General features: G+C 40.1%; 1 protein-coding gene across 1 annotated transcript in view; it reads left to right on the top strand.

Moving 5' to 3' along the window:
* Positions 1-26912, top strand: part of LOC117476095 (cilia- and flagella-associated protein 46) — a 102879-nt gene extending 75967 nt beyond the window's left edge. Inside the window, exons 44-60 of the mRNA XM_034122469.1 lie at positions 1618-1800; positions 2483-2656; positions 3734-3831; positions 4125-4198; positions 4706-4884; positions 5316-5422; positions 5651-5721; positions 6360-6521; positions 9118-9197; positions 9564-9624; positions 9723-9755; positions 11291-11393; positions 11519-11631; positions 20511-20592; positions 23899-24035; positions 24158-24256; positions 26699-26912. Of these exons, the coding sequence (XP_033978360.1) occupies positions 1618-1800; positions 2483-2656; positions 3734-3831; positions 4125-4198; positions 4706-4884; positions 5316-5422; positions 5651-5721; positions 6360-6521; positions 9118-9197; positions 9564-9624; positions 9723-9755; positions 11291-11393; positions 11519-11631; positions 20511-20592; positions 23899-24035; positions 24158-24256; positions 26699-26814 (1872 nt within the window). The 3' untranslated portion in view covers positions 26815-26912. The remainder of the gene's footprint in view (positions 1-1617; positions 1801-2482; positions 2657-3733; positions 3832-4124; positions 4199-4705; positions 4885-5315; positions 5423-5650; positions 5722-6359; positions 6522-9117; positions 9198-9563; positions 9625-9722; positions 9756-11290; positions 11394-11518; positions 11632-20510; positions 20593-23898; positions 24036-24157; positions 24257-26698) is intronic.
* Positions 26913-27182: the final 270 nt, after the last annotated feature.

Raw genomic sequence — 27182 nt, 5'->3', positions numbered from 1 at the left:
GCGACAGTGTTATGAAACTAAATGTATCATCACATTTAAATCATATCTAAATAAGACAATATCACTGTATCTGGCAGTGATACTGGAAAGGCAATCCTGTTCAAAATATATCTCAAAATAAGCTTTAATAAGTTCATATATTGATTCCAAAAGAATTACCAGCTTTAATAGCATACCTGATAGCTTTAAGTAAAGAAATGAACTATCAACAAACTCTTTACATATTGGTCCATATATTAAAACGTTCTATGCCTGGTTGGTAATACGGCTCCAAGGTAAGAGTTCATAAAAGATGAACAATGGAGTCATTCTTACCACGAGAAGCCGATGCAATGACAAACTCCCATGATCAACTATGCTGCCTTTTGTTGTTGTTTAAATTGAGAGCCCCCTAGTGGCAAAATGACATATTTGACATTTAAAGTAAAGGTATTGCTTGTGCAGAATTTTTTCTGTGTTTTCCTTTTGTATATGAAGTTTCTGGATTAATATCACTGATGTAGATATTCAAAGTTGGATTTGAATTTCTTTACACCCAACAGCATATAGAACAGTCAAAATCAAATATATTATAATTAGGAAAAAAATGTGTATGAATTTAGTGGAGTCATTGAGTAAAGTAGCATAACATGGAAATACTTAAGTTAAGAACAGTTTCCTACATTTATTTTACTCAGTTCAATACTAGAGTTAATGTTCTTAATGTACTTATTGTACTGCATTCCACCACTAATGTGAATAAATGACTTTTGAATATAATTCCAGTGCCAAAGGTCTGGTGCAAACCCACAGTCCTCTCTTAGAGTAAAATAACATTTTTAAGCTAATAGAAGTTAACAAGGCCTCAGCAGTCTGATTGAGTTACTGTCTTTTTAAGATTCCTTTGCTCTTACCTTACCTACAGTAGGACACACTGTGCAAGAAAACAGAAAGCTCTCTAAATCAAGAGTAAGCCTCCTATTAGCTGCAGCTGAATGTTGGCATGTACTTTTTATAGGAAAATAGGACTGTGGGTATTTCTCCTGCAAAGACTGTATGTGTATGAGAATAAAGTCACAGAACACAGAATAGAACAAAAATAAAAAACAATGATTTTGAGTGGAGAGAGTTTAGATGCATTATATTCACATGCCCCGAAAGCCAAGTGAGAACAAATATATATAAATCTAGTGATACATTTACTAAGTAAAAGACAGGTGAAAAAAGTATGCATTTTTGCCTTCATTTGACAGAGGACACACTGAACCCAGGACATTTGAGGTTTTATCGCCTCTCTGTAACTTGGCCGTTCAGGAGTAAAACAGATAGGCAAAACTTTATTTTTTCTTCAAACCTGGCAAAACTTTTTTTTCCCCACGTGCGCAGCTTTTATCACCTGCTCAATTAAGAGACTTTAAACAAGGATCACCAAAAGCCTTTTTCTTTCTTTAATGTTATAACTTGTAAAAAGTGTACTGTTTATTAATGATATTGTCATTTACACGCAGTATAACCAGGATGTATCTGAACTATATGTGCTTATGTTTGATTGATCAAGATGCAGACTTATTGAACTGGGATGCCAATCCGCCTATATGTTGTGTGTCTATATGTGTGTTTCTGCTCTCTACCTATCAGCAGAGGAGGCGGCGGGCCCAGCAGCTCTTGGCTCAGGCCAGTCAGGCGCTGACTGAAGCCGTCAGCCTGTGTCTCCAGCACCAGCTGCCCCCCCCCATCCTGGCTGAAGCCTCTCTCAACATGTTGGAGTGTCATGGCCAGTCTGACCCTGCAGGGGCAGGTCAATATCTGGCCCTGTTTCAGGTACTGTGCATTAGATCATATCATATTTTAAATAATCTCCTTAACTTGCGGGCATTGTCTAGACTAGATTGTATGCTGGGTTTTTGTAATGTATAGAAAAGACATGATGATCTTGTCACTTTTATGCCCACCTACACTGTAGAAAGTCTTAACCAGAGTACAGTGTATAAAACAGGGGTCCATATGCTGCCACTGTCTGACTGCATGTAGGATGCCTTCTCAATGAAGTCAGATTGAAGTCTGTGAGAAAAGGACCTTATCATTTGATTTATCACCTCTATAAAAACATTTTGAATCCGTTTATCGACTCAAATGCATGAGTTCATTTTGAAATGATGATCACATTTAAAGTAAAATAGACGATAAACCAAGGTATGCTCTGGGGGGTGGGGGGTTACCTTGTGATTGACAGCTGCAAAAGTCTGGTTTGCATGTTTTCCTGGTTTTGTCATAAGACTTTAACCCTTTTTTATAGTGTGTAATTACCCAAAAAAGGGCTTGTTCAGAGTTCTTTTTATACTTTGCTATAACCTCCAAAATGCAGGTGGCTCCAGGAACAACACAATTCGATGCAGTAGCCACAATTCATCTTCACTTACTTAATGGTTCTCCTCAGGACCGCCCTGCTGTAATTCTTACTATTACCAACAGCTCCTTCATCACTCTTCTGTTGTTTTCCCAGAGCTGCTGCACTGTTGCCTCCGTGGCTGAGGTCCTAGGCTGTGCCTGTTCTGGCTCAGGTGTTTCCCAGTTCTCTGCTCTGCTCAACCTTCACAGGATGCTGCTCCTCTCTCAGGAGGAGAGGCCCAGCAGCATGCTGAAGGGAGTGCAGGACTCTCTCAATAGCCTCTCCAAGGTATGGGGTCACCAAACCCCCTCTCTAATGATTAATGGAGCCTGTCATACTAAGCTTTATTTATTCCCTAGATAAGATACACACAATCGGTACTGTTATGGCCTTTGCTCTGAACGCACTCCTCAAACCAAAGTACTGGAGCTTCAAACACAATTACTTTTAAAATAAAACATGTAACAGAGGGATCCTAGATGTGTGAGCACACAAAGTCCTTGTGTACTCACACATACAACCACACACATAGCTTGACTCTGCATATTGGTACTTCATTAAAAACAGTATTTAAAAAAAGATATATATATTATTAAGAGCGACAACAACAATGTGTGTCTGTCTGTACAGTATGTCATTCTTTCTGTGAACATATTTTTTCAATGTAATAGTGCCACAATTTGACAACATGCAATAACCAAACTTGACAGATGTGTAGCTAAATTAAAAGTTGAGTTTGTAGACAGGTGTGAGCCGGGCAAAAGCTCTGGAAGTATGGAATTTAGGAAGCAGCCACTAATGTAAATATTAGACTTCAAGTTTACATTTATAACTTTTTTACTTGATAGATTTTCTAAATAATTCTCACTCTTTTTTTAACCAACTGATATTCTGCAACTATTTTTCTTTCTGTTCGTGGCATAATGTATACGTTTCCTGTAAATAATAAACTTAATGACAGCAATGCTCAAACATTGAAGAAAAGCACCTGATTCTCTATTGGTTGGCATACATGTAGAATGCTAGTTATACAGATTAATAAAATGAAAACATTATACGTCTAAAAGTTCAATCGAATATAGGTTTACTTATAATTAGTCAGTCAGGCAGTAATCTTTAGAGATTAAAAAAAATATTGGTATGGAAATTTGATCTGTATCTTTACACACTACAGACATTTTAACAACAAATCTAGACATATGTTCCAAATACTACAAAAACATTGTGTTGGCATACTGCATCTCTTGTGATGTTTCTCCTGTGAACATTTTTTATTTTATGTTCTGAACTGAACTTCTAAGCATTTTAAGATTCATATAATTTACGGTGAACTTTGTGATCTTGAAATGCATTTCTGGTCTGCAGGCCTTCAGCCACCTGACCATCTACCCCGGCCACCTTCATATCCTCGCAGAGCTTCCACCCAACCTGAAAATTGTGCTGCTTCAGCACTCAGAAGATGGGTAATGTTTCATTTGTTATTGTCTGCTTTCTATATCACTATTCCCCTTTCTTTTCCCTGTTGTCAATGGTTCCTTATTTGACAGTTTAATGGTACCTGAGTGAAAAAGTACAGTAGGTCAAATGTCTCAATAGGTTGAAATGAATAAGTAATAAATATGTGAAGCTGTTTGGTACACCTACCACTAGAGGGCTGATTGTTTACATTTGTATGTACTTGTGAATGAAGAACATAATTATTATATTGTATACAGTTAAAGGTTAAAGAAAGTCCTTTTGTTTTTTTTGTATTTAGGTCAGAACTTTTTGGTGCCTTCTATGAGATGAACAGAGCTCCAAATCAAAAGGGAAAGATGACGCAAGGAACAGGTTAGAGATTGTGCATTTTTTTTAGACCTATGTTCACAATACAAAGCACTTTCAGACTTCCCACTTTTGTGAGAGATGCGAGCTATTTCAAACAGAGTATTAACTGCATATCTGTTTGTAGCATTTAAGTTTCATTCACATGGAGCCACATTTATTTAGTATTCCCATGTAACATCTATCTGCAAGGCAGAGGAAAAGTTCAGATTTAATGAGGACGAGAAATGAGGAATAACTCAGCCCAATTTTACTTCTTTGGAACTGGCCTAAAAACCGGCTTGCATAAGTCATTCTATTTGCATACCGTATCACCTGCTCGCACGACCTCTCCTCGGACTAGTCTGGCATTAGTAGTTGTATGAACTGTGGGGAAGAAATAAGATGAAACATAAGAGGAGAGATCTTACAAAAGGTCCAGAAGAAGAGGGAGGCGTGCTCATTGGGACCAATTACAAGGTTTGTCTTTGAGTATGCAGGGCTGATTGAGTGTCAATAATCCTGTTGTTTCAGGTAGCCTGACGTGCTCTAAGGTGGCGAAGGTTTCAGTCTGCCCCCGGGCTCTGCTGGCGCTGAGGGAGCAGATCCGGGCCTTCGACCAGGAGACAAGACACGCCCTCCTCAAGCACGCCTGCTGGCACGCTGCTGAGGGAAGACCACAGCCCTCGGAGGAGCATCGTGTGTTTCCCCGTGTACGTCTTGTTGAGACCTCTGCTCTTCTTTCACTCTATTAACATTATCTATCCACTGCAAGCCTCATGAATTGGCTCACTCCACTGTTGTTATTATTATCATGTCTCTCCTTGCTTGCTGGGGAGACTTGGGACAGCTGAGTTTTATACATAAGCATCATGTTGCTTCAATATGTAGTGTGTATGAGACTAACGAGTGGTCTGCAACAATAAATACTACATCACAGCTATTGAAATTCACATTTCAGACATAAAAAGAAAGCAAGCATCACGTTTTCTTGTTGTCGATCTTAGACTCAAGGATGAACTGAATATAATTTGGTGTTCAAGAGTCAAAGGAATCCTTACTTAAGAATTGACTTGACACAATTTTGGACACACATGGATGTAGGATGATGGCATACATTTTTCTTTCTTGTTTTCCTTTACAGAAAGCTGCTGCAGAGGAAATGTTAGGACCTCACTTCAGAGAGATTGTAGAAAACATGGATGACTATTTGAATCCACTCCTCACAAAGTTTGACTTCTCATGCTTAAGGTACATTTCATCAGATTCCCCATTTTGTCCACTACACAGGGAATGTGTTCTGCTCTGAAATGAAAATGTGCCTGTTAATCTGTGTTCACAAATGCATGCAGCAAGCTAACACAAAGCGAGTGTGACTATTTTGTACACTTTATCACACTATCTGGTTCTATTTTATGTGCTTGTCAGTAATAAGGTAGTGTAGCCTTACTGATTCGTGCCTTCTCTTACATACCTCAGGCCGCAGACTACACCACTACCGGTCCCTGAGATGACCAAAGCCAGAGATAAAGAAGAGAAAGGGAGCTCAGGTAAAGGATGAGGATCCTTATCTTTACAATGTATCACATGAACAACATACAACATCTGCTCTGATTCCTATCTGTTTTATTGGCACCGCATCAGCAGTGTGTTTCTATTGAAGCACGCTGCAGTTCATCCCCCTCAGGCCAATTGTTGCTGAACCTGTGATTTAACGTGATACACGCTGATTTACACACATAACCTTTACTAGGCACAGTGGGGCCACTAAACTTTTTTATAATTGTTCACTCAAAGATAGATAAGTTTGGAACACTTACACTCTCTTATGAGCATAAGGAGTCTAGCAATAGGTACTTAGAGGTTGTTGTACAGCACCATCTAACAGATTAAATAAAACTACTACAAAGATATTTTGTCATAATATTTACGAAACAAGAGAAAAGTGGTTTAAAAGTCTCTTTATTACTCCCCTTCAGCATTCCACAGTTAAAGCGAGACATCACATTGATACAAATGCAAAGATCACCAAAACAAATTCATAAAATATAGAAATAATTATCAGTTTTTAAAAATGTGTCTCCGCAATACAGATTGTTTTTGTGTGTGGTCCCCGCAAGTTATGATCAGAAACATGGACGCCAATGCAAATCAAAACCAGTATGTGTGTGTGCAGTGAAGTTACCAGCAGAATCAGGGGAGTATGTGGTGTTGCTGGCAGACAGGAAGTTGCTGGAGTTGCCGCTGGAAGCCTTGTCCATCCTGCAGGAGGAAAGCCTGAACTCTGTGTCTCGAGATTTCTCCCTGCAGCTCCTCCACAGCCGCCTGATCCGAGTAGAGCCAGACAAAGGTACCAGAGACACGCACGCACATACATTTACAGGACTGTCTGCAAACACTGCCACTGCCCAAGGACTCCCTACCGTAGCATTCCCATGAAAATAGTTCACCATCATTATTTATTTTTTGCAGAACTTTATGCAGACTTCTTTTGTGTTTTGTCTCCTTAATCATAAAAAAAAAATACCAGCTTTCCGTAAAAATAAGACTCAGCTGCCAAGTTTACTAAATTAAAGGATTAAGTGATTTTTTTTTCAACTGCCACTCACATGTATTTAGTTGAAATAAGTATAGTTTCACACCAATCAATATGTTCACCAATATTGTTAGAACTTAATTTGATACACAGCCTCACTCTGCTAAGAATATCTCCCTTTTGATTTAAATTGAGCTATAATTTTGTGTTATCATTGCCCAAAACTGTGATTGGAACAAAGGGCAGGTGAGCAACAAGTACAGTAGTATCCTTCTGGAAGACAGTTCTAAGAATCCATATCCAAAATGAATGCACAAATAGAAGATCACGTTCTGGTCACACATAAACCAGTGACAGTTGCACATCTGTACTTCACTACTGTAAAATATGGTCAATTGTTTTTGTTGGATTAGGAATACAAAAAGTGATGTTTTATCTTGGTGGACTGAATCTGATTAAAATCAATTAAAAAAAACATTTATGTTAAAAAAACAAAATAAAACCACAAATGAATTGCATTATTTAAATGAATACAATCATGTTTTGTTTGGAGGTCTCCTATGAGCTTAAAATCACAAGAAAGAAATCCAGTTGTTTTTTGGCAATGCTGCTTCCATTCTCTGGGTAATAATGCACATTCATATTTTGAAAAGAGGAGGGAGTAGAAAGAGCAGTGAATCTGATGATGCAGACATCTTTACCTTTTTAAAGGTTGACTCATTTGCATAACTTGAGTGAATGTGCAAAGGTTACTATTAACTAGTGTGTGTGTGTGTGTGTGTGTGTGTGTGTGTGTGTGTGTGTGTGTGTGTGTGTGTGTGTGTGTGTGTGTGTGTGTGTGTGTGTGTGTGTGTGTGTGTGTGTGTGTGTGGGGCCGTAATTCATACTGGTCCTCTCACACACATACATTCTCCTTTTACATAAATATATGTTCACTCTTACACACATACATTCTCCTTTTACATACATACATTTTCACTCTCATACACATATATATTTACACTCACACATTCATACATTTTGCTCTCATATTATTATATTTCAATGCACACATTCATACATTGTCACTCACATATTTATACATTTTTCACTCTAACATATATACATTTTGCTCTCATATTCATATATTTTAACGCTCATATTTATACATTTTGCTCTCATGCACATTCATTCAATGTTTACATTTAATATTATAAATAATATATGCATGTATGTAGACAATATATGTATGCAAGAGAAGAATATATGTATGTGTGAGAGAAAGTATAGTGGAAACGGAAGGAGTATAGTTGAAACGGAAGGCAGGTCATTATCGCGCTGTGATTGGCTCAGAAGGTCGAGCGGACGGGCTCATGTTCAGAACTTCGGATTCAAATCAACATGATGGAGGGAGATGAATCTGTGTATCTTCCTTCGGACCATTTGTTTTTCTTTATTAAAAAAGTAAACGGAAGAGCGTATGAGAGGCATTTTTGCTTTTAGTTTTTTACCTTACTAAATGGTCTAATGGTCATTGGAGCGAGGGGCGGGGCTAACTGGGTTAACTGTGGCAGACTAAACAACTGGGTCATGAAACTTCCAGAGAGGAGACTGAAAGGTCTGAAGAGTTATCCTGGAGCGTGGCGTTAAAGGTTGACATCTGTGAATATTTCTCTATTAACTGCCACGCTGAAATGCTTCCCCTGGCTCTCTCCTTAGAAAGGTCATGAAAGGATTTAGATAGCCAGCAATGTTCGTCACAAAATTACCTACAGCGCTCTTTGCTGCATGAATACATATCCAAGCTAAACCCAACCTCTTGGGTATATACATTGTCCTCTGTATTCCTCCTTCTCAATATTCTACAAACGTACCAAAATCCTAACAACGTTTTTGCATTTACCACTGCTTGCTAGAGCCTTATTTTCCTTAAACTTTAACACCCCTCCCCCACCTGTCATAATAAATGGATGCTTACATGTATATTTACGTTCGATTTTATTTCTGTCTGATCCAAAGACAGCATTCCCATACCCAAACAGTGGATCTGCTTAGTAAAATAGTGTGAGGAACAGCTTATGTGAAGGAATACAACATTTCCAAAGTTGAACATTTTAGTGACAAGCTAAAGGGTGATGTGAAGCAAGGATAATAGTGAAAAAATAGCATTCTTTTTTTGTTTCATAAGAAAAAAGGAAGTAAATCTAATTAGGTTGGTAAATAAATCAATGCTTTATCAACAGCTTTCATTTGCAGAGGGCAATAGATGTTGCCGCCATTAGTAAACTTTTACAACTGTTCTTCGGTCACCAATAAATGTCATTGACTTTGCAGATACTGAGAAGTTTTTTTTGTTTTTTTCAGTCCAAATGCCTTGTAATCTACCCTGCAGACAAGTGTATGTATTAATTCTGCCTCCTGTCTGTGGCAGTTGAAAGTGACAACAAAAAGGAGACCAAAGGTGGCAAGGGAACGAAGGGGAAGGGAGATCAAAGCCAAGCCATCAAAGTGGTGAGTTCAGTAAATTAATCTGGGCCTGCCAGATACAGACAGCAATATTACTTTTACCTGCTGTCAGCACCGGCAATTATTTAAGTTCCTCTCGCTCCCTTTTAAGTGTGCTTTTTCAATCAATTACATAATGTGTTTTCATGAAGATCCTATTGCAGCTGCGTATGTATCCTCTGTCATACACTACTTCTATTTTTTCACCAACCCCTTCCTGTTTTATTCCATATTCTCTGTATAAAATCAACTTTCACATTTTTACCTGCAACGGACATTTGCACATGTCTGTTTACTATGTACTATTGTATACATTTTATTGTGTTAGTATTCCGGATTTCACATGCAATAACCTTGAATTTATGTATCCAGATACCTGTGTCTCATGCACTGCCCTCAAACACCTTTCCAGTGGACATGCGTCATTTGAAATGTATACCTTTTTTTAAATTATTATTCATATTTCAGTTTTTTCTTAATAGGTGCAGAAACCTTTTTTCATAGATGATTATTCTTAACATTCTTTGACAGATATTGTTGACCATCACAATGAAGGCACCTTTGGTAAGTAAAGGACTCATTCATATACTTTGAGAAAGCACATTACTAACCTTGAATGACATTAAAAACTAAGATTAAAAACTAGTGTAATTATATACAGAGTGGAAATGCACTCACTCAGACCGAAACAAATGTTATGTACTGAAAAGCTTAAACTGCTTTTCTTTTAGGTTTTGTATGGATGGTGTGTTTTGGACCGTGGGAGAGTTCTACTGAGACTCATGATGTTCTGACTTCTGAGTCATATAATGTTATTTGTATACCGTATTTCAGTCAATCATTGTATGACACACATTTCAAATCAGAAGGTTTAACGTCTCACTTGTTTTTTTCAAGATTTGTAATAGTTATAGCATATGCAAAATAATAATTTAATAATACATCTAAAAAACAAATACCAATTACATTTAAAAAAAACAATTGCTGCTTTAAGCAGCATCTCATCTCATTACATACCTGTGGATCTCTGCAAACCACACTAAAGCTGGTATATTTAAGTTTACATGTTTTTACCCGTTATAAGATGATTTTTCCTAGTCTAATATGTATTGGGGGGAAATAGGTTGGGAAAGATTCACACAGTCTGTCACTGAGCATATTTAGTACCAGGGTTGAGAGTTTTTACTTTAAAAATGTAATCCGTTGCAATTACTAGTTACCTGTAAAAAAAAAAAAAGGATAAAAATATAAATGTCATATTTCCTGATTACTTTCTGTTACTTTTGGGCTCAATATCAAATGCAATGCAATAAATACAAGACAAAATAAATAAGATGTTTTTTTCTTGTATAATGTAAGACAACAGAACAATGTGACCTTAGAAAAGAAGAAACCAAATAAGGCTTACAGAACAGTGCAGCTTACAAAGAAAAGCATTATATCTGATCCTTTTACAACAAACAACATGCTTTTTTTAGTAACATTGTAATCCTGCTCGTAATCCCACGTTTGTAACATAATCTGATTACATATTTTTTTATGTAACTATTAGGCAATAGTTACCTTTGTTTGTATCCTGAGTAAGTAATCCCATTACATGTTATCCGTTACTCCCTAAGCCTGTTTACTACATTACACCTGTGTATGTAATGTAATGTAATGTAATGTAATGTAATGTAATACCTCAAACAGGCATTGTTAAAAATAATAAATTCGGTCAGATTTAGGAGACTGAGAGAAATAAAGTGGGTCAGTGGAAGCATCGATCTTCCACCATGATATACATTACATGTTACTTGTTAGACGCTTTTATCTAAAGCGACTTACATACTCAATACTGTGGGCAATCCCCACAGGAGCCATTTGGGTTGAAGTGTCTTGCCCAGGGACACAACGACATGCTGACTGCAGTGGGATTCGAACTTGCTATCCTCTGATTCGAAGATCAGCGCACTAACTCACTGAGCCACAGCCTCCCATATAGCATCACATCTAAGGATGTCGTAGAAGGATCCTTAGAAATGTTGTGTGTTGTATACCTCACCCATTCTTCCCATCTTTGTAAGGCTTTACAATATGCCGTTGTCTCTCTGGCACAGATGGGACCAGCTTAAGCAAGAGGATGAAGGAGATTTTGGAAACCCACAGCCAGCATTGTACCCATCTGTGGGAGGGCTTCATGGGGAGCACAGGAACACCCAGGTTAGAATTCAAGTCAGCATGTTAGGGTCTTTGCACTGAGCATACTGAGATCCAACATGTATGTGTCACACTGCAACCCACCTGATCATTTCTGCAACACTAACCCCTCTCCTATATGTGTTAAGTCTTTCCGAGGTGGAGCAGCTGATGTGCGGATGCAGCGCCTTCATTTATCTGGGGATGGAGCGCTTCATGGCAAACATTCCACCTGCCAAACTGACAGCCCTCAGTCTGTGTGGTAATGTACACCATACAAGATTTGATATTTGAATGATTGTATGTTGTTTTTATAATGTTAGATGTCAGACTGAAACACTGGCAATATGCTGAACGTTTTCACATGAATACTATTGTTTATCCATACTTAAAACAACAATATGTCATTTTCTGCTTCTTAGGGGTGTCTTGGTCAATAAATAACAAGTGCTCAGTTTTTTGCCTTGTTAAATAGCATTGGATCATGAGAGTTTGTCATTTCAGTCAGCTTCTCCGAGTTAGGATTCCTTCATTGTTAATTGTTCAGGTGTCCACAGATGTCGCTTTCTCTCTAAAACAACAATGAACTAGAAGGAGTAAAAGTACTGGATCAAATAGTGCCAAAATCTGACTTTCATTTGCTCAGCTCTCTGATAAGATCTGATAACAAAGATCCATAATATGGTTGTAATTAGTGCTGTCATCGATTTAAAAAAATAACATTTGCCATGGATCACATGCTTCGTTGCTTATTTCTTACTGTTGTCCAGTGGTCTCGAGTCAGTGTAATACTGTACATGTAGCTTGTGCTGATTAATCTGCTTTCTTTGCCTTTTCGCTGCCATGCGATTCATGATAAAAACCTTCACTGGTTTTGGGGAAACTCATTTATTAATTTGCGTAATTTCTTTACAGCTTCCTTGAAGACAACCACTTTGCTGAGGCATGCGCAAAAGGGATATTAATTAAATCAGAATCAAACAGACAAGCAGACAATATTAAATATTATACCTTACATTTTTTGGGTCACAGCAAGTAATATAAGGGTTGTCAATAAAAGATAGAAAAGAAGAAAGACTCCATTACCACTATCACTGCATGTAGGCCCTTGCAAACTTTTAATAAGAAGATCAATAAAGGCATCACCACCTCAACTAAAAGACATAATAATAACACAGGGTTCTTACACCTTTTCCAAAGTCAAATTCAAGCACTTTTCAAGCATTTTCAAGGTGCATTTTCAAGCTTTTCAAGCATCTTACAGCTGTTGTAAATTACATATTTATATACACATCCTTATACTCAAATGATTATTTCCCTACCTCACATTACATCAGATGTTCTTTATGCTATAAACAACCAAATGTGTGTTTCATAATAGCATTCTACATGAGGATGAAAAATTAAAAATGTTAGAAAAGAAAACTAAGTTTAATATTTCAAAATGAGTGACCCATCTGTACGTAGACTGGGCATCCCATATAACCTGGCTGAGCCAATATAAAACAATCAGCCAAATAACTTTTCAATACATTATTGATTACTATTTTTGAGGTACTTTTAGGTTGGCAGTAAACACAAGTCAGAGGTAAATGGTGTACTTTGACTCCACTACATGTATTTAATACCTTTAGTTACTTTACAGATGTGGATGAATGATGTGAAATATAATCAAGTGTTAAATCAGACTTTAGTTCCACCTGGAGTAAATTCACAAGCTACCCTGCAGTATACAAAGTCATTCAAACTAGCTGCAACTTTACCAGCTTTGATAACACTTTCATGATCAATCATTATAAAACATATCATATACAATTATTAGGGATGCTCCGATCGCCAATTTTGGAGCCGATCGCTGGAATCAGTATCGGCCGATACCGATATCGCTCTCTTTTCCTCTCTCCCCCTCTCTCTCTCTCCTGACAGCCCGTCAGTATCTCCTGCAGCTCACTGATCCAGTAATGAGCGACCCGACAGTGAAGAATAAATATATTTATAACTAGTTGAGCTTGTTCCAGAGGTAGATAAAATAGCTAAGTGTGTTAGGTCTAACTCTTAGTGTGTGTTCTGCTCCGCTCACCGGTCCGTCACAGCGGGTGGAGCTGCAGGATTTCTGCTTCACACACACGTTGCATACCGCTATTTTATTGTCATTTTCGGACACTTAAAATACTGCCAGACTAGTGAAGCCATTTTGGCGAGCTTGTTTTGCCGCGCACAGAGAAAAGTGTCATGTATTTTACATGCAACGATAGCCTAATCTAAAATGCTCTACTATGGCGTACCTTTCGTATGGTGTGTGGCTCGTCAGCGCAGACTCTCGCATCGTTATTGTTGCACACTTTGCAGGAGGCTACTCTTGGGCTTCGCTTGACCCTCGTCTTAGCCATGGCTTGTATTTGTCTTCTGCTAGCCAACGCTCGTTGAAACGGCAACCTCCTGGCATACTGTCATCTATCACTCTCATCAGAATGCCCAGGTCACACAAGTAACAAAAACACTTGCCGGTCACGCGCATTGCGCGGGAAGGCCGGAGCGGAGCTGTTTTATGTAAAAGCGAAGCAATTAAGCGCGCTCCGACTTCTTTATTTTCTTTTAATCTAAAAAGCGAAGTAAAGCATTTACAATTTTAAGCACTTTATCCCAAATTCAAGCACCATTCCCCAAATTCAAGCACTTTTCAAACCTTGAAAACACCTCGTACAATTTCAAGCATTTTCAAGGATTTCCAGCACCCGTACGCACCCTGTAACAACGATAGAGAACCAGTCTATGTTTTCAAACATCTATAGCATCTGTGTTTTCGTTATGTTCTAGATTTTAGGAAATCATAGTTCTTTGGGTTTGTTCAAACCTTTTTAAATGGTAACTCAGAAAAAGAATAGGTGGCAAACTGCTGTAATGACTGAGTGACTGCCTTTTGGAGCAGAGCTGTTTGTGGATTATGTAAGCAGTAAATGGAGCATTAGGCCTTATCTCTTCAAACCCATCAATCTTTCATCCCCTTTGTGTGTAAATATAGAAATATCCACGTTCTGCTGTGAGAAATCAATTAGGTATTCCTATCAGATCATGCTATAACATTACCTCAACATTACTCTACTAAAACATCATAACACTGACTAAACCTGATAAGGATTGCTTAAATACTATTAATTTCAGTCACTCAAAAGATTTTTGTTTATTCTTTTGCTCAAATTGAAAAAAATAACATTCATTCCAGATGTAAAGATCAGCAATCCTTCCTTTTTTTTTAAATGTAAGGAATTGATTAATGGAATATAGTCTTATAGGATGGAATCACAATCAAAATATTTTATTTATTGCGGGGAAAATTGGGTTTTGTGAAAGCTGCTCCATATTCTTTTTAAGAAATAATATTTTGCAATATAAAATGCAAAATATATATTTTTAAAGAATAAGATGTTAAGTTCATTTCTATGAAGTATTTTAAGATATAGATGTATTTAATCCTGTCAACCTTTGGTCCATTTGTCTCAGGTAGGCTAATGAATAACTTTAGAGAAATTAAAGTCAAACTTTTAAATGTTTATTTTTTCTTTGCATGATCTTTAAAGAACCCTTGGCCTTTTTAATTTATTTACATTTTGGGAACAAAAAGACTCCAAACCGCCTCCCCCTTTTTAATTTATTAGAGAAGGCCTTTTCCTTTTTAGCACTCTTTGAATAAATAATAACCTGCCCCGAGGGAACTTTTACTTCTTCACATCTTCAAAGATAGTTCACGAGTCCGCTTCATCTTTTTTATCTTCCTCCGTATTTCAGCAGCATACAGAGGTGGTGTGAGTGTGTGTCGACTTGAGGTGGACTCAGAGTGATTGACAGAGTGTCAGGTTGCCCTCACACGTCGCCCCAGGCCAGACATATGTGCCTCCCTCCAGCCTGGCGCTACTGCTGCTAACTATAGTGTGACTGACACCAAGGTCTGAATTCCAGCTGTTACTTCACAACAAGCACGACCCATCATGCTTAATTGGCCATCAGGATATGATAAGCCGAACGTAAGATGGCAGATTTGGGTTTCTCTGAAAAATAATGTTACCCAGCACCATCTGCATACATATCTTCTCTGGAAATTGTGGTAATTTGTCACCACTGCATTTATATGTCTTTTATACATCTCCCTTTCCAAGCGTATAGAAGAACTATCGAAGAGGCAGAAGGCCCTCGCCAGAGCCAGAGATTGTTGTTCTGTTTTGGGTTACTGTAGAAACATGGCAGTGCAACATGGCCATGGATGTGTAAAAGAACTGGATGCAGCGGGGCCCTGTTCATTCTTTATGACAGTTGCTCAGTGGCGCATGAAGCCATAAATCGACTGACTCTTAAGAAAAAAATGACCTGTTTTTTGGCCCATAGAGCCTAAGCGTTTTTCTTAAGCCCCACCTCCTTTCCGCTCCGTCATTGCAACGTTACTTCTGGTCCCGGCTCAGTCAAATGAATGGAGAGGGAAAATAACTCCGGATTTGGTTTTAAATGTATCCAAAATGATATACTTACTTACAGACGTCTCTTTCCCGAAGTAAATACTTGTGAAAAAGTCTTACATGTCCCAATTTATGTAACAGACTGACACATAAAGTGTATTACAACCGTTTGGCCACTAAAAGAAATGCCCAGCTCACTTCCTGAGGCCTAAAACATAGCAGACTCCCTGGAAGAGGACCTGTGTCCTATTTAGAAATTAAGGGCTCATTTAAAGCCAATATGTTTTGGTTTCAGGTGTAGGACTGGGAGATATATCCAATATACTTGATGTATTGTGGCTTGTCGTGTGTGAGTTGTAGTAAATGACAAAATATAAATATACATTTTCACATTATATCCTTCTAAGCGGCCAGCATTAGACACGCAGACGCATCCTCCTTGGCACGAGAGTTTGTGGTGTATCAGGTGTTTATTTTTATATCTGAAGGAAGTGAGGAAACAAGGAGAGAGACTGTCAAGCAAATTTGTGTGAATAATTACTCAAACATAATAACAAATAATACATTTCAAAAAACCAATCTCACTTCAGAATAGAGTTTCACCACCTCAGGGTGTTCATATTAGTTAATTGTTATTTTTAAAGAAGATAGGAAATGTCAAGGTGTATTATATAACTAGATGCCTTAAAATAGCAACATACTATTAATAAGCCAGATATTATTACTAAGCCCAGCACTAGTTTCAGGTTATTATACACTAATGAAACATGTATTTCTGCCTATTCTCCCTGGATCCTACACATTGCTCTTTTTTTAATAACAATAATATTGCTTCTAAATTACTTCTTAACATGATTCTTTAAGGGACAAAGCTTGAGGACTTGGCTCTGTTGTGCCAATGATTAGATGATTGATATCTTAGTGGACTGCTGCTGTGGCCCCAGGCCGCTCAGTAGCAAAGGGGGGGGGGGCAGCCTGCAACGTCTTGCCACAGACACGTTTATGATTGTAAGTGTAAAGGAAGTGAGCTCAAATAGCTGCAAGGCACTGCCCATCCTCACTGCAGCAAAGAATATAGTAAGATGAACTCACTGACACACACCTGGTGTCTCCAGTTCTCTCACACCTACAGGTCTACTCCAAGAGCTGGTACAGTAATAGCCATTCATTTGTGTATTAACAAATAAACTGACCGTTATAGTAACAGGATTTCTCTCTAGTTGAGTCCTGCTAATAGCATCCGTGCAGAAAGCAGAGCAGTGTGTATAATATATATCACTCAGTATAACAGGCCTTTATTTGTATGCTTTAGTTTAGTAGATATCTACAAACAAAGAGTCGATATTTTTCTAAAACCATTTTGTGCTTCACATAATAAAATACACAATGGCTGTAGCCTGATGTATATGATATGCTTTAGGAGCTGTGTGTGTGTGTGTGTGTGTGTGTGTGTGTGTGTGTGTGTGTGTGTGTGTGTGTGTGTGTGTGTATGTGTGTGTGTGTGTGTGTGTGTGTGTGTGTGTGTGTGTGTGTGTGTGTGTGTGTGTGTGTGTGTGTGTACGGCTGAAAGCTGGAAACAAAGAAAGCGAGTGTGTAGATGCGGCGGACAGACAGGTCTCAGTTGGTTTGGTGTCCTATGCTTACTTTTAATACTTGTAAATACAACTTTTGGCCCGTAATTTCAATTCGGACCAATTTCCCCACTTCTGATTTTTACCCATGTGGTACCGGCACTTCTTACTGAGTACCGGCAAGGTGCCGGTACTCAGTAAGATGCCGGTACTCAGCCGCCGGCCACCGGCGGCACGTCATGACGCATGACAACAAATATGCCCAGCGTAGATGCACCTAGATGCGTCATGAGATGCTATTCTATTCTAACTTCTTCACTATGTATTTTGAGTGCAATTCATTTGCAAAGAAGGCACAAAACACACCGAAAACAAAGTTAAAGAGGCCTTTTTATGCATTTTGGAATTTCCTTTTCCTGTAGTGTGTTATATACACTTTTGTGCATGTAAATGGTCTGCAAAAGGCTAAAATCCCTCTTCCCCTACATAATGACATCACTATGTAACACTCTGGCTTCTATTGGTTAGAGCTCCAACACATCGTACATGATTTTCTAAGCGGTGGAACATACTGGGTGTTTCTCAATCGCGAGTACGCTTGCTTGGTAGCACATGTCTGCCGAGCGTCTTGCTTCAGAAGCGAGTCAAGAATACTTCCTGGCATTCGGAAAACGAAGTGTGCAGGTGTGCGTCATATGATAGGCCCCGCCTTACATCTTCCGCCACAGATTTGGGGAAATTGGTCCGTGCGCAAAGCATTGTGGGGATTTTAAGACCGCGGAGTCTACTCATGTGCAGCCTCGATATTTCTCCAAACGGAGTACGCCGGGCTCGGTAGATTTCCAAGTATGCTGGAGATTGGAACAGTACTTCGGCGGCACTCGATGACGTAGTATGCTTGAAATAGTGGCTCTGAAGCAGCTTTACTCGCGATTGAGAAACACCCACAGAGTGCTGCTGTGCCTCCTGTCATCATTAATGGACGTCTCTTTAAAATGACCGCTCAGAGGAGAGGAGTTCTCATTTCTCTAAACGCCTGCTGCTTCCCCTCCTCTCTCCTCGGTTCCCCTCCTTGACTCCTCCGCTCGCATCTCCTGTGGGCGGGACTAAGACACGAGGATAGGAGTTGAGGGTAGGAGTCGAGGAGGGGAATTAGAGAAATGAGAAACCTTCAGTGAGTTTGACGTCAGATAAATTAACAGAAGAAAACAGACAGGAAGTAAACACTAACGGGAACAGAAGAAGAAGACAGACAGGAAGTAAACACTAAAGGGAAAAGCAGAAGAAGATAGACAGGAAGTAAACCCTAAAGGGAACAGTTAACCAAGGTGTACCTCAAGGCTCTGTGCTTGGACCCCTCCTATTCACCATCTATATGCTCCCACTTGGTCAAATCATCCGCCAACATGGTCTCAGCTTTCACTCGTATGCCGATGACACACAGCTCTATTTCTGCACCAAACCGTCCACACAGCTCCCACCTCTTTCCCTTGTCAACTGTCTCCAGGACAAAAACTGGATGTCATCAAACCTGCTAAAAATAAACAACAACAAAACTGAGCTCATCATTGTGGCTCCCAAGGCGCAGCTCCAGAAGGTTGGTGACCTGCTTCTCACCATTGACGGCTGCTCCATCTCCCCGTCCACTGAAGTCCGCAACCTGGGAGTCATCCTGGACTCTACCCTCTCTTTCCAGGCGCATATCAAATCCATGACCAAATCCGCCTTCTACCATCTCAAAAACATTGCCAGACTCCACCCCTCACTCTCTGACTCTTTCGCAGAAACACTCATACACGCCTTCATCACATCCCGTCTGGACTACTGCAATGGAGTCCTGTCCAGGGTTCCCAGCAAAACCCTGGCCAGGCTCCAATATGTCCAGAACTCTGCCGCCAGGCTTCTCACCCGCACTAAGCCATGGCAACATATCACCCCCACCCTCATCCACCTCCACTGGCTGCCGGTCAAGTCCCGGATTCACTATAAAACACTCCTCCTCACGTACAAGTCCCTCCATACCCTCGCCCCCCAGTACCTAACAGACCTCCTACATCCCTACACCCCTTCTCGGAGTCTGCGGTCCTCAGACACGGGCCTGCTCTCCATCCCCCGCTCTCGCCTTCGTACTGTGGGTGACAGGGCGTTCAGTGTTGCGGCCCCCACCCTCTGGAATGCACTTCCTCCCGAGATCCGGAACGCTGCCTCACTGGACATCTTCAAATCCTCACTAAAAACGCACCTGTTCACCATGGCCTTCGGACCCTAGTCCTTTCCTGGTCCCCTGGCTTCCTTTACTTTATTTTTATTTTTTTCTTGTTTTGTTCGCTCCTCATTGTCTGTTTTGTTTTGTCTGTCCACCATGTACAGCGACCTTGGGTCCCGTGAGAGGCGCTTTATAAATTCCATTTATTATTATTATTATTATTATTAAGAAGACAGACAGGAAGTAAACACTTGAGGGAACAGCAGAAGAAGACAGCGAGGTAGTAAAAACAGGAACACGGTATGGGCTCTGGAGTGTTTAAAGACTGGTTAATGGAAAAGAAAATGTGAACAGACTTGTACAGTTACAGAAAACTTCGATCAGTGCTGCCGTCATTTTAAGTTACGGGGCTGTCGTCGCAGTTCCGGCCGTTGGTACACAGTAGATCGGGCGGTTTTCTTTTAGCAGAAGAAATACAACCATTTTCAAATAAATACAATCATTCTCTATCAGTACTGTGAGTCAAGTCGTTGCATTATTTAGGTTGTAGTTGTGAGTTGGGATACAGGTCGGGATCCTCCTCATCCCATCTGTGTTCTTTTTTCTTTTTTAATGGCCACCTCGCTGCACATTATCCCCTTATTTATTATTCAAAACACCCATTTTGAACTTTTTTGCAACTTTGTTCTTCACCTTACTCTTCTTCACACTTCAATCTGCCCACCAACTCCATCGTATCGCTTAACTCATTGTGTTGGAGCTGATTGGAGCTGAAGAAAGTTCATATTGTTTACACACACACATGACATCTAAAACAATATATGCATTCTATGTGACTCTCTGTGATTGATTGTATAAAGTATTTATTCTGGAGATGTTGTATGAAGATAATGATGCTGATGTTTCCTGTACTCAGAGTGCCGCCTTGTTCTTCTCTTTGACGTGGTTCAGAACAATGCCAGTGTTCTCCGCCAATCCAGCCTTGACAAGCACAAGAGGTAATAACATAAATGATAAGAATAAAACACAAAAGTATTGTCAGTCAATCGGGTTCTTTTTCAAAGCTGCACTACAATAGAGCTTATTCCTGGCATCTATTAAAGAACGAGCCACAAACTGTTTATTTAGCACTCATTTAATCAGAATCAGAATACCTTCATTAGAGAAATGTACGTTGTTACAGCAGAAAAAGAGCCACAGACAGCTTAATGTTACATATGGTGCATGCATTAAAAAGTATTAAAGTAAAAAAAAGTTATGATATAATAAAAAATATAATAAAAATAAAAAGTTACACAATTTACAAAATGCACATCCTGTAACAGTTCTTAGGATTTAGCAGCCAGGTATATATTGCACAGTTATTAACGGCATATATATATATATATATATATATATAGCACATATTGCACATAGTTGGTTGGTATTTAACAGCAAGGGGGTGTTATAGTCTGTGTTCTTGTGTGTGGGGGGGGGGGGGGGTCTACTAGGGGCTGTGCTGGTTGTATAGTCTGACCGCTGCAGGAAGGAAGGACCTGCGGTATCTCTCCGTGAGACAGCGGGGGTGCAGCAGCCTGTCGCTGAAGGAGCTGCACAGTGAGGACATGGTGTCCTGGAGGGGACACACACATTGTCCAGCAGGGAGGACAGCTTGGCTGCCATTCTCCTGTCTCCCACCACCTCCACAGTGTCCAGAGGACTCCTGTCTCCCACCACCTCCACAGTGTCCAGAGGACTCCTGTCTCCCACCACCTCCACAGTGTCCAGAGGACTCCCCAGGACAGAGCTGGCCTTCCTTACCAGTCTGTTCAGTCTCTTCCTGTCAGCAGCCGAGATGCTGCTGGCCCAGCAGGCCACACCATAGAAAATGGCTGATGCCACAACAGAGTCATAAAATGTCTGAAGGAGTGCCCCCTGCACCCCGAAAGACCTCAGTCTCCTCTGTCCCTTCTTGTACAGAGCAGCAGAAGTATCAGTCCAGTCCAGTTTATTGTTCAGATGAACACCCAGGTATTTGTAAGATTTCACGATCTCAATGTCCGCTCCCTGGATGTTCACTGGTGTCGGGGGGGTGTGTTGGCGCCGTCTGAAATCCACCACCAGCTCCTTGGTCTTCCCTGCGTTGAGCTGGAGGTGGTTCCTCTGGCACCAGAGGGTGAAGTCCTGCGTCATCTCCCTGTACTCCCTGTACTCCCTGTCGTCCTCATTGGAGATGAGGCCAACGATGGCGGAGTCATCAGAGAACCTCTGCAGGTGACAGGTTGCAGTGTTGTGGGTGAAGTCCGCAGTGTAGAGGGTGAAGAGAAACGGTGCGAGCACCGTCCCCTGGGGGGCCCCCGTACTGCTGATGATGGTGTCTGATTGACACTCCCTGGTCCTCACGTACTGTCGGCGGTTGGTGAGGTAGTCCAGGATCCAGGAGGTGAGGTGGTGATCCACCCCTGAGAGCTGCAGCTTGTCCCCCAGGAGCGGGGGCTGGATGGTGTTGAAGGCACTGGAGAAATCAAAGAACATGATCCTCGCAGAGCCCCCAGCCTTCTCCAGGTGGGAGAGGGACCTCTGCAGCAGGTAGATGACGGTGTCATCCACCCCGATGGTAGGGTTGTAGGCGAACTGCAGCGGGTCCATTAATGGTTTCACAAGGGGCCGAAGGTGTCCAAGGACCAGCCTCTCCAGGGTCTTCATCAGCTGTGATGTCAGCGCCACCGGCCGGTAGCTGTTGAAGTCCTTGGGATGAGGGGCCTTTGGCACAGGTACCACACAGGACGTCTTCCACAGTTGTTGTACCCTCCCTTGCTTCAGGCTCAGGTTGAATAGAAGCTCCACAATCCCACACAGCTGGTCTGCACAGGATTTGAGGAGCCTCGAGCTGATGCCATCTGGACCCGCGGCCTTCCTCGCCGTACACTTCTGCAGCTCCCTCCTCACCTGGTTGGTTGTGAGGGACAAGGTGTCGTCAGCGGGTGGGGGGAGGGGGGGGAGAAGAAACAGGGGCTGATGTGAGAGGTGTCTGTTGCACCTTTCACACCAACGCGGTTCCAGGGCCGGTTCGGAGCTAGAGCCTGATAAGCACCGTTTTTTCCTGTTCACACCGCAGCGGAGCCAGCTCTTTTCCCAGAAAACCGGTTCTTTTCCCAAAAAAACGGTTCTTACCAAGCTCCAAAAAATTGTCGGTCTAGAAGCAAGAACCGCAAACGTCACGCTTACGTCGGAGGTGGGGGCAGGGGCGGGGGCAGGATCAACCTGAGCAATAACAGTTTTAGGCGAGTACGGCAAATAAAAGTTGTAACAAGCAGTAGCGCTGAGCAAAGTGACTAGAACGCAACCACACACTTATACAAAAAACTCATGACTGATCAAATCTATTGAAGAAGTTCAAGTCGTTTGCCCAATGAGATGATCATTAGTACTTAGCTCTTTTAAATAGCACTTAAAAAAGTCTGTTACCATACTGTCCTCTGCCAGTGCTGCTGTAACCTGTCTCTATCTTGTTTCTTTTCATATGTTTTTATTTTATCTTTTGGTTTATTTGGCATGTCCTCTATCGTGAACCTCTACTGTATGTTGCACATTTTGTATGACTTTATTAACGTTTGAGATTTTTTGTATAATTGGATGTAAGGGGCGACTTTGAAACATTCCAGGCATTATAGACAAAAAATTGCGACCCATTTATTGTAATTTTTGTAAATGTGCAATGTCCCTTTTTAAAACAAGCTAATACATAAATAAATAAATTTGTAGAATACATTTGTAATAAACTTTCTTTACATTCCCACGGTTTTTCACAAGATCATCTTACAATAGTGTAACAATAATGTTGTTGTCTTACCTCTTTAAGTATATCAGCTGAGAAAATGGACAAAGACTTAAAAAGTGTATTGTGGGATATGAATTAAACCAGATTTAAACGGACATTTTAAATTAATATTAAATATTCTACCCTCAATAGCAATCAATAGTAATCACCCCGGGATATTCTGGTTACCTAAAAATGTTAGGCAATGTATTTACTGTTAATGACACAACTCTACTGTCTGTTTTTGCGACACATCAAGTAAAATGTCCATTAGAGTTGTCAATTGAAAAATAGCAAAATAAAAACGGATATCTTTGATTAATGATTTAAATTAGGGCTATTCAAGTGTTCGTACTGGGAAATTAATCTAGCTAATAGTCTTAGAAATAGACCTAGAGAATACACCAAAAATACAGTAGATGTATATATTATAAAAGTTTTTGGTAGGTACAGTATTAATAACTAGAAGCTCTCTGAAACATTTTAATATTTCTCCCCTCTCCAGTGCAGGACAGTTGGACCTGGAGAAGCCCCTGCAGACTGCACTGCTGCTGAGTTTGGGTGGAGTCGGCTCCATTGTGCTAAACCAGTGGCACAGCAGCATCCAACAGAACACACACAATCTGGCCCATGTACTAGACAGTATGTTTTGCATTTGTCTTTAAGTAAATCAACCTTATATATTGCAAGTTAGCCTCTTTAAACATTTACTTTATGCCTGTGGGGCTTTTCATGAGTTACAGTTATATAATGTGTGTGTGCAGATCTGCTGAGGGTCAGACAGACATCTGGCCAGAGCATCCAGGCCCTGAGGAGAGGGGACCGTTCAGCGACACCACAGCACAGGGTTGCAGGATCCTATGGTACTGTATTTCAAACTCATAACATCATTTAGCCTATTTACTATACACACACTAAAGTCCATGTGTGTTTTATAATTGGTGCTTTACAGACAACACTTTCTCTGTATGTTAGGCTGTGGTCCCTTTGCTTTCTGAAAAGAGCACAGCTAGTGCATTAGGATGGTAATCATAGTGAAATATAAAGCTTCAATAATGCTTTATGAATACACAGATAAACACACATAGCGTTCTGGTCAACTGTACTAAAACAATATTCATGTGACTTATACAAAAGTATAAGAGTCCTATAGATGCTCTTGATTTGTTTTAACTAAAGGGTTGACTGATAGCTTATAAAACATAATGACTATCTATACTGACCTAAACACACCCAGAAAATGTACTGTAAGGACTCATAGGAGCTCTTTATATACCAAAAAAAAAGATAACAATGATATTTGAAAAAGGAAATAGTGATAACAATTAAAGTACACATATACAAAATGTGTAACTATTCTAACTTCTTCACTATGTATTTTGAGTGCAATTCATTTGCAAAGAAGGCACAAAACACACCGAAAACAAAGTTAAAGAGGCCTTTTTATGCATTTTGGAATTTCCTTTTCCTGTAGTGTGTTATATACACTTTTGTGCATGTAAATGGTCTGCAAAAGGCTAAAATCCCTCTTCCCCTACATAATGACATCACTATGTAACACTCTGGCTTCTATTGGTTAGAGCTCCAACACATCGTACATGATTTTCTAAGCGGTGGAACATACTGGGTGTTTCTCAATCGCGAGTACGCTTGCTTGGTAGCACATGTCTGCCGAGCGTCTTGCTTCAGAAGCGAGTCAAGAATACTTCCTGGCATTCGGAAAACGAAGTGTGCAGGTGTGCGTCATATGATAGGCCCCGCCTTACATCTTCCGCCACAGATTTGGGGAAATTGGTCCGTGCGCAAAGCATTGTGGGGATTTTAAGACCGCGGAGTCTACTCATGTGCAGCCTCGATATTTCTCCAAACGGAGTACGCCGGGCTCGGTAGATTTCCAAGTATGCTGGAGATTGGAACAGTACTTCGGCGGCACTCGATGACGTAGTATGCTTGAAATAGTGGCTCTGAAGCAGCTTTACTCGCGATTGAGAAACACCCACAGTATCTCAAAGCGGTTGACCAATCACAACAGAGCCATCTAGCAAACCAATCAGAGCTGACTGGGCTCTGGTTTCAGACAGAGGGGGATGTGTCAAATTATTTAACCCATCCAATAATAACTTATTATTCTGCATGGACTACTACACATCATGACTGCAGTTGATTATTAGCTGTAACTATTATTTTGTGTGTATATATATATATATGTTCCACAGTCGTGGGCCGTAATAATAAAAAGACTTCTCACCACGGGTCTTTGTTTTCACTTTGGGTATAATTAAAAGGTACCAGAAAACCTGAGGGTTCTAGAGGGCACATAGGTTAAAAGCAAATCCCATAAATAGCTAGGCCCAAGACCATTAAGAGCTTTAAAAAACAATAAAAGTGTCTAAAAATTGATTCTGTTGCTCACAGGGAGCCATTGCAGAGACTTTAAAATCGGGGCGATGTGTGCTCTCTTTCTGGTCCTTGTTAAAACATGAGCAGCTGAGTTTTGCAGTAGCTGTCGCTTTGTAGTATTATTTTTAGGCGGACCAGAAAGTAGTGCATTGCAGTAATCAATCCTACATGTTATAAAAGTGTGCATTAGTGTCTCTGTACTGGTCTGAGAGAGAAACGGTCAAACTTCATGGCAATATTCATGAAATAATAAAATGCTGTTTTTGTTATATTTCTGATATGTCATGCTCAAAGCTTTGATTCAAAAATATCACTTTGTTCTCAACTTGTTGGCAAGGTTTTACATTTAATTTATGAACCAAATGTCTCTCTCTGAGCTCTAGAACCAACAATTAAGAGCTCAGTTTTTGGTTTACCTTGGTTGATTGAGCTCTAGAAAATTATCAGTCATCCAATGCTTATTATCAAAAATACAGTTAAAAAGGTGTCATCAGCATAACTATGGAAATGTATGCCGTCTTCCCCGATGACATGTCCAAGTGGAAGCATGTAAAGATAAAAAAGTGTATGACCTAAAATCGAGCTTTGGGGAACACCAGTCATTGTTAATAAAAGTGTATTGAGAAACCCCTAGAGTTTATTTTTGAATATAGGTAGTCACAAGCTCCATCGGTCAATCCCTAGCTCATAACTAGTCATGCGCATTCATAAGCCATGTATTATTATTAATAAGAGTTGCAGTCATGTCATGAAAGTCATGAAAATGAAATGCACTAAAATGTACCCTAAAGCACTAAAGATGTGGTCTCCACAACAATTGATCATTCAAAGTATCAATCCGGCACAGCTGGATTGCAGTATAACCCTCAGATATTGTTATTGATTTATTCGACTCTCCTCTGCAGATCCAGCTGTCCTCGATGACTCAAAGGAAGATGATGATGTTCACCACCAATTCATTCTCACACCATCAGCCTTCAACTGCATTCTATATGGATTACCTAACCTAATAGTCTTGTAATATACTGGCTTTGCAATAGTACTGTATGCAAAAAAGCTAGTGTAGTGAGGGGGTTAGATATTTCATTAAACATGATCCTTTATTCTTCGTTTCTAAAATTAAATACTGACTTTACACTTGTTTTGTTTTTTTAATACTGTTGATATCACACAGCACACGCAAGTTATGCAACATGCCTGACTCGATAAAATAAGGCGAAAGCTCTCGGAGAGGGTAGCTTACGGAGATTCACTCGGAACATGTCTTGTATTACTAAAATAGCAACGTTACCACTGTAATGATCCTGACAAGTTGTACCTTTGGGATCTAAGCCTGGCAGAAAACACTGAATCTAATGTTTAGTGTAGCGCCCACCTCGGTCACCATGA

Source organism: Trematomus bernacchii, unplaced genomic scaffold (genome assembly GCF_902827165.1).
Source record: "Trematomus bernacchii unplaced genomic scaffold, fTreBer1.1, whole genome shotgun sequence".
NCBI classification, from domain to species: domain Eukaryota; kingdom Metazoa; phylum Chordata; class Actinopteri; order Perciformes; family Nototheniidae; genus Trematomus; species Trematomus bernacchii.
This window is presented reverse-complemented; position numbering and strand designations above follow the sequence as displayed.